The sequence below is a fragment of the Vigna radiata genome, chromosome 8, assembly GCF_000741045.1.
Source record: "Vigna radiata var. radiata cultivar VC1973A chromosome 8, Vradiata_ver6, whole genome shotgun sequence".
NCBI lineage: Eukaryota > Viridiplantae > Streptophyta > Magnoliopsida > Fabales > Fabaceae > Vigna > Vigna radiata.
Window position 1 is genome coordinate 45,469,395 of NC_028358.1, and position 8,278 is coordinate 45,477,672.

The 8,278-nt window shown below is 31.0% G+C and overlaps 1 protein-coding gene across 1 annotated transcript in view; it reads right to left on the reverse strand.

The window, feature by feature from the left end:
- Positions 1-4,758: 4,758 nt before the first annotated feature.
- Positions 4,759-8,278, reverse strand: part of LOC106771887 (extensin-2) — a 5,348-nt gene continuing 1,828 nt past the window's right edge. The window contains exons 2-4 of the mRNA XM_014657911.2: positions 7,729-8,278; positions 5,269-6,866; positions 4,759-5,169 (exon numbers count right to left, since the gene is read on the reverse strand). Coding sequence (XP_014513397.1) covers positions 5,305-6,866; positions 7,729-8,278 — 2,112 coding nt within the window. The 3' untranslated portion in view covers positions 4,759-5,169; positions 5,269-5,304. The remainder of the gene's footprint in view (positions 5,170-5,268; positions 6,867-7,728) is intronic.

An 8,278-nucleotide genomic window follows, 5' to 3' on the forward strand; every position in this document is an offset into this window, starting at 1 on the left:
ATGTAAATAGTTCTCAGGTTCTTATCATATCTATTCCTACTTTTTTTAGTTGCTTTGTATAGGTCAATCTGGTGATTAAGTCAAAATAACTACATTTCTTCCTTGCAAGCAAAATGGGTTCAAAAGGTTGACTTGGTAAAAAGAAAAGGAAAGTTTGATACTTTTATTCCCATTTGAAGAAAATCTGGTGTAAAAGAAATTGGTATTATTAAATTAAATTAATAATAACATGGATATGGATAATATTGAGTTTTTGATTGAAACAAAAGATGCGTTATTGTCTATCTACCAATTATTCTTCTTAGAAGCAGTGTCAAAGTTTGTTGGGCGACAACTAAAAGTCTTTCTCCCAACTTCAAATGTTTATATGCAAAAACAAAATTATCAACTGATTCCATTAATAACAATTTAGTGATTGGTTTCTTATTGGTTAAATGATTCGTGAATAAATATTTCTAAAATAATATCTCTTATGCTAAATCATTAAACTTTTAAGATTATTTGTTTTTGTTTAACAAAAAAGACTAATTTGACTCAAAATTTTGAAGGTGAGAACTCATTTCAAACACTTTTAAAATTTTGAAGATGAGAACTTATTTCAAACACTTTTAAAATGAGAGACTAAATTGAGATTTATCAACCAAATTGGAGACAAAATTAGCTATTAAACCTTTTTATTTCTATGAGTCTTAATCTAGTTTTTATTTCCAAAATTTTGATGCAAAAACACGGTTAAAAAGGTGTCATTTTTTTAAATATACTTATTTTATTTTATTTTAAAAAATTAAAAAGTTTGTTATATGTTATTCCGAGGTTGTGTCAGTGATAATGGATGTGACAGTATAACATGTTGCTATCATTCCAAATTTGCTATCATTATTTTTATTTTCTTATAAAAATATTTTTATTAAAATTTATATTTTTAATAGATATTTTTAAAGTTGTTAATAGAAAATAATGTTAATAGAAAAAACTTAAAATTAATTTCAACTAACAAATATACTAAATTTGTTTATCAATAACATTTTATAAAATAAAATAAATTTATCAATTTTTTTTCAAGTCTTTTAAATAGTTATTTATTTTTAAAATATGTACAATTCAATAATTTCTATATATAATTGTTTGAGTTGTTTTTAAAAAAAAAACAATTTTACCACAAATTCAAATGTAAAATTAAAATTTAAAAAATTTTGCAATAATTTAAAACAAATAAATTTAAAATTTAAAAAACAATTTTAAATTAAGTTGAATATAAAATATAAATATAAATATAAATAAACTTAGTTTTGTTAAAGTATTTAATAAAAATATCAATTTTAATTATTTGTATAATCTTTAATTAAAAGTATTTAATTATTTGTATAATATTTATATAAAAATTATTCTTTTTTGACGAAATTTTTTATTTTTTTTTAAATTGAGACGAAATAGATAAAAATTAAAATAAAGAGACTAACTAGTTTTGTGTTAACTAGTTTTAAAATAAAGAGAATAACTTAGACATATCTAATATTAACAAGGTGACATTGTTAATGTTAGGTGTCATTTCATTAATTTGACAAGTAACAAATTTTTATTTTTATTTTTTTTAAAGTAAAAAAATAAAATTTATATTTAAAAAAAACCTTCGAATTTATACAACCATCGGAAATTAACTCCCTAAAATATATTATTGTTATAGTGATAATACTTTGTTAATTATGTATTATTAACCAAAATAACGTAATTGCTTTCAAAATAAAAACCAAATTAATACATATAAAAAATAAAAGAACCTATTTAAAATTTTCCTACGATAAAAAAATAAAGTGATTTAACCTTTTTAATTTTATAAATTATTAATTTAGCCACAATTCCATAAATCCCTCCCACTTCATTCATTTGATAGTTATATATTAATTACATTATTATTATTATTATTATTACTATTATTTGATTTATAACTAACAATGAGATATCTCATTTGACAACATATAAATTGTTTTTTTTTTTTACTTATATCAAATATATTTTTAGTGTCTTGCATTTATTCCAAATTTTAATATATAAAGAGAATTACGTTGATTACTTTTTTAAGCTTTATCAAAATTTAAAATAAAAAAAATTAAAATTTTACATTCAAATTTAAACACTAAAAATATATTTAACCTATTAAATATTGTTATTTCATTAAATTTTATTTGATGAAAAAATAGAAAGTGTATAAATAAAATACACACATGATTTTTTTTTTCATTAACTCAATTCCATAAAATACCTCACTTATATATTATAATTTGATTTTCAAAACTCGCTTTATTCAAACTTTTGTCTGTGTTAATCAAGATTATTTTTATATTACAATGTCGAGGCAGGGGAAGTAATAAGATAAGGGATTAAGGTTATTATTTTAGATTCAATTTTTATTAAGAATGTTACTTTATTTGTTCTTCTCTTTGTTGGTTTTTAAAGGATAAATGTTGTCAGGGATTTTCATATTTTGTTAATTATTTGGAGTTTGGTTAATCTTTGGAACTGTAAAAAATATTTTTTCTTGAAGGATGCTGACTCTAAATAAGAAAAATTAATGTTAATATTTATCAAATAAAATGCTGTTTACATGTGTGAATATTATGATAAAAGGATTCAAAGTGAATGTGTTTTTTTTTTTTTTTTGCATATTAAGTTTTTAGAACAATATGTAAAGAGTATACAAAGACTAATCAAGAACTTGTTAGTAATATAAACAAGAATTTGAGTGTGATTTATTTTGTTGAATTCTTTGTGAATTAAGAATGCTGTTCTTCATTCAAGGATGTGTAATAATTATTTTTACATTTCATTATCATTAAAGAAATAATATAATCAATTTGAGTCTCACGTCAATTTATATCTTTTTAATTATAAATCTGTCACATTCCATGGAATATTTTTCTTTTCTTTTGTAACTGTGTTTTGTTTTCAGTTATTGTAATTATATAATTTAATGCTTTAATATTACTATCATAATTAACTATAAGAAAGTATATTTAAGATTAATACTTTCTTCATACAGAAAAAAACCTTGATGGAATGCATTCTAAACTTTTATCTCCTACTAAATTAGGAAACAATTACCTTAATTATTATAAAAGGTTATTCAATAATAATTAATACGGGCAGACAGAATTTCTCCAAAGAACGAAATTATTATTCACTGGCACAAAATTAATTATCGTTGAAATATTTCTATTAAAGAAATGGAAAATAACAAGTTAAAAAGAAAAAAAAAAACTCCAAATAATTCTTAAAATGGCAACTAAAGAATCTATTTCTTAAGAAAGTTGTTTATAAAACATGAACATCATAATGGCTTTTTTTTATTCAGAAAATATTATTGGTTTAAGCACACAAATTATTTTAAAATATTTTATAATGTTTTTAAATTATTGTGTTGAAGAAAAATATTGTTTAGATGAGGTGATGATGACCTGTTCCTTAAATAGTGGCTAGACCTCTTCTTTACGATGATTGTTGGGTGAGGCATCCTTGTCTTTGTACTTTTATATAACTTCAAAAATATAGATTAATAAGAACTGATGCATGACAGCACCTACAACAAATTAGTATCCCTTTTCTATCTTTATGTCTCCCTTTTTATAGCAACTTGCCACTTTCTCTTAGATTAGTTATACCACTTTTTTCTTTTCTTATAAACAAAGCAATAATTAGTTTTTGTGAGTTCTCTTTTTCAATTTTTATAAACCCTAAAATTAGGTAAACATTTTAGCTTAATACAACTCAGGATGATGACACTATTGAAAATTATTAGTATCAGTATATCTGTCGATAACTAATTCAAATCATGCCCTAATCATATCTTTTCATTTTATCAAATTTTGATAAAAAGTCAAGTCACACAATATCAAATTTTGATATAATAAAAATGAAATAACTATGATGCTGATGGAGTGGTTTGTCAGCAGTGGTGTGGTTTCGATCACTGACAGAAAAAAAAAAAAAAAAAACTGTGAATATTGAATGTGTACTTTAGACTTTAATTAAGGGGTGAAACAAGTAAAACACAATCGGAAATACATGTCTCTGATCTGTCGTCTTTTAGTAAATATTCATGACAAATGATTGATTTTTTTGATGAAATTGCAGCCATGAAAAACTGTGAATATTGAATGTGGTTTAATCTTACAAAAGTTTAGATCACAGAACAGTAGCATGATTGTGTCTTGTTTTGAACTTTACATGAAGGACTAAATTAATCTGTATATGTTTAGTGAAATTACATGATGAATTAGAAGAAAGGACCCACGAATCAGTCACGAGGATTGTATCAGATTATTCATGGTTATTTAATTAGACAATGGGGAAGGTGGGTGGGTCCACTTCTGTTAATTACAGAATGGGGTCTCCTTGTTTAAATTTTAGCCAAATTAATAATTAACAATTGCTACCTAAGTCCAAAAGAAAGTGAGTCAAGATTCCAAAGAAGGAAACATCATTTGCTGTTGCGTCCAAAATAATGTTTTGTTTAACTTATCAGTTTATGACCAAAACATTAAAGCTGAAAACTTCAAACACGATACACGGAGAAAATTACGTAATATAGAGAGAGAAACGTGATATAGGTAAAAAATTTGGAGTTTGAGTGATCACTCTTTCAAGGCCAATAATCGAAAAGTGTAATTCCCTTATGGCAGAAGACAGAAGGTTCTAAAAAAGACTGATTCTTTGTTGTGTTTGATTACTTAAAAAAGTTGTGTATGACTAAAGCTGAAGTGGTTTGAGAGCAGAATTTGAATTGCTGCTGCTTTATTACTATTACTTATTGCAAACACAAGAACGGGCACGATACAAAAATTCCACGATAAATAGAAAAGCAATCATACACGGCCATATTAATCTATGAACAAATAAATTAAAGAGATGACTAAGAGTGGACTGTACTTTTAACTTGGCATTTACACTTTAAATCTCTCTTCCTTGTTTTGATTTGTCCGTCACTTGAACACAATAAGATCAGGACGTGCAAGATGGCCATCAAACAAATAGAATCAAGCGGGTCTGAATCACAGATATTGTAGCTCGGAGATGACACCTTCAGACTTTTATTCAAAGAACTTGGATAGGAAGATAGATATTTCACTTCACTCCAAATGGAGCTTGCATTTATTCCTCGAAGAAAACTACAACCTGAAAATGAATTCCATAGAAATTTCCATTACTAAAGTTCATTCATGTATATATAATTCTGATTTTACTTTTGAAAATGTATAAGGTTGGTTAACTTACATGATTTATCGTGAATGGTGCTTCCGCAGTCTGAGCTTACTTGTAGATAGGTGGAGGTGGGGAAGCATAGACGTAAGCTGGAGGCGGAGGTGATTTGTAAATGTACTTTGGAGCGGGAGCTGGGGAGGGAGGAGGTGGTGATTTGTAATGGTATGGTGGAGGTGGAGATGGAGAAGGTGGTGGAGGGCTCACGTAGTGGTAAGGAGGTGAAGGATACGACGTTGGTGGTGGAGGGGATTTGTAGTAGTAGGGATGATGAGGAGTGGGAGATGGTGGAGGAGGACTTTTATAGTAATAAGGAGGTGGTGGAGATGGGGACGGGGGTGGAGGGGATTTGTAGTAATATGGAGGTGGTGGTGATGGGGATGGTGGTGGTGGTGAGTGGTAGTAGTAGGGAGGGTGTGTGCTCTCTTTAGGTGGAGGTGGGGAGTGATAGTAGTAAGGTGGTGGAGGGGATGGTGAAGGTGGTGGGGGAGATTTATAGTAGTATGGAGGAGGAGGGGATGGTGAAGGTGGGGGTGGAGATTTATAGTAGTACGGAGGGGGAGGAGAGGGTGATGGTGGAGGTGGAGATTTATAGTAGTACGGAGGGGGAGGAGAGGGTGATGGTGGAGGTGGAGATTTATAGTAGTATGGAGGCTTATAAACCGGTGAGGGTGGAGGTGGGGAGTGGTAGTAGTATGGAGGGGGAGGTGAGGGGGATGGTGGAGGGGGAGAGTGGTAGTAGTATGGAGGGGGAGGTGAAGGGGATGGTGGAGGTGGAGAGTGGTAGTAGTATGGAGGTTTAGGCTTTGGTGATGGTGGGGGTGGAGATTGGTAGTAGTATGGAGGCTTTGGCACCGGTGATGGTGGAGGTGGAGAGTGGTAGTAGTATGGAGGTGGAGGAGAGGGAGATGGAGGAGGTGGAGAGTGGTAGTAGTATGGAGGCTTAGGTTTTGGTGATGGAGGGGGTGGTGATTGGTAGTAGTAAGGAGGCTTTGGCACCGGTGATGGTGGAGGTGGAGAGTGGTAGTAGTACGGAGGCTTAGGTTTTGGTGATGGGGGAGGTGGAGATTGGTAGTAGTATGGAGGCTTTGGTACTGGTGATGGAGGAGGTGGAGAGTGGTAGTAGTATGGAGGTTGAGGTTTTGGTGATGGTGGAGGTGGAGACTTATAATAATAGGGAGGTGACTTGACGGGTGGTGGTGGTGACTTGTAAACATAAGTTGGTGATGGTGGTGGTGGTGATTTGTATACGTAAACTGGAGAGGGAGGAGGAGGTGAGTTGTAATAGTATGGTGTTGGTGAAGGCTTATAAGGCTTCTTGTCACAGTCCTTGAAGTGCTTCTTTGAAGCATAAGCAAATGGCTTAGCCTTGAGCACAACTTCATATTTATCTTTTGATTTCACCTTCAATGGAGTTCCCTCGTTCAGCTTGGTAGGTATGTTGAAGGGAGAGTCCTTAGGTGGAGCATGAAGGTGGGCCTTGCAGACTACTGATCCATATTTCACATAGTCAAAGTCCTTAACTGTGATACTGTATTTTCCATTGCTCTTAGTTTCACCATAAGCCTTTATGATGTTTCTTCCTGCTTTGCATTTAACCTCCACAATAGCACCTACATTTACCCAAAATGCTTCATTACACTTCATAAATTCTAACATGCAGGGAGTTATAATTATACTGAAAGCAACACATTACTATATATATTGGTCTGTTACTAAAGTTATACTATATATTCTTTGTCAGATAGCATATTATATCAGTAAGAATCATTTAAAGATTGATATCATGTTAAATTATCTCTTTCTAGTTGATTATTTCTTAATCTATGATGTAGCCGATTCTAATAAATCATATTCTTGTTTTTCTTTTAATTTTTATGAATCTCCTTTTTTGAGATAATAAAAAATAATTTAAGAATTTTATTTGATAACTTTGTTTTATTTTCAATTTAAAATATTTAATATTTTAATTGAGATAAAGATATTTGTACAAATCAATTTATAAAATATTTGAGGATTTAATTTAGATAAATATATTATTAAAATTATAATAATCAATATTCTATTCAACTTTTTAAAAGGACAAATCAGAAGGAAAAATAATCTTCCTACGTATAAAAAGGGTTGAAAATATATAAGTTGGTTTCTAGCAAAAACTTAACGCGGTAGACCTTATAATTTGAAATGCCTACTAACTACATTATAAAACGATCACTTTTGTTGAATCTGTTGAACTTTTTTTTTCTCAGACCTCATAAATATATATCTACTATGATTAACGTTATTTAACATAAAGGGTTAACTATAAAAAAGAAACGAGACAACTAAGAAAAGATGGTAGTGAAGGTGAGTAAATTCTAAAAAACAAAGAGATGTATGGAAACATACGAAAAGAGAAGCAGGAAGTGTAATGGTAAAACACAGTTGAAGGCATTGTAAATGTGGAAAAGAATAACATGAATGTGGTGTGTGTACCTTTGAGGTGTTTCTTGTTGTGAGACTTTTCGGGATACTCCCAGTCGTAGCACTTGAAGCTGTAGACTTTACCCACTACCTTGACGATCAAAGGGTGGTGGTGGGGATGGTAGGGGTGTGGGGGATAAACAACCGGTGGAGGAGGGGAGTTATAGTAGTAGGGAGGTGGATATTTGGGTGGTGGTGGAGACTTGTAGTAATAAGGAGTTGGGGATGGATAGTAAGGAGTTGGTGATGGTGGTGGTGGAGATTTGTAGTAGTAGGGAGTTGGGGATGGTGGTGGTGGAGACTTATAGTAGTAGGGAGTTGGGGAAGGATAGTAAGGAGTTGGAGATGGTGGTGGTGGAGACTTATAGTAGTAAGGTTTTGGGGATGGTGGTGGTGGAGACTTGTAGTAGTAAGGAGTGGGGGATGGATAGTAAGGAGTTGGAGACGGTGGTGGTGGAGACTTGTAATAGTAGGGAGTTGGAGATGGTGGTGGAGGAGACTTGTAGTAGTAGGGAGTTGGAGATGGTGGTGGTGGAGACTTGTAGTAGTAAGGAGTGGGGGA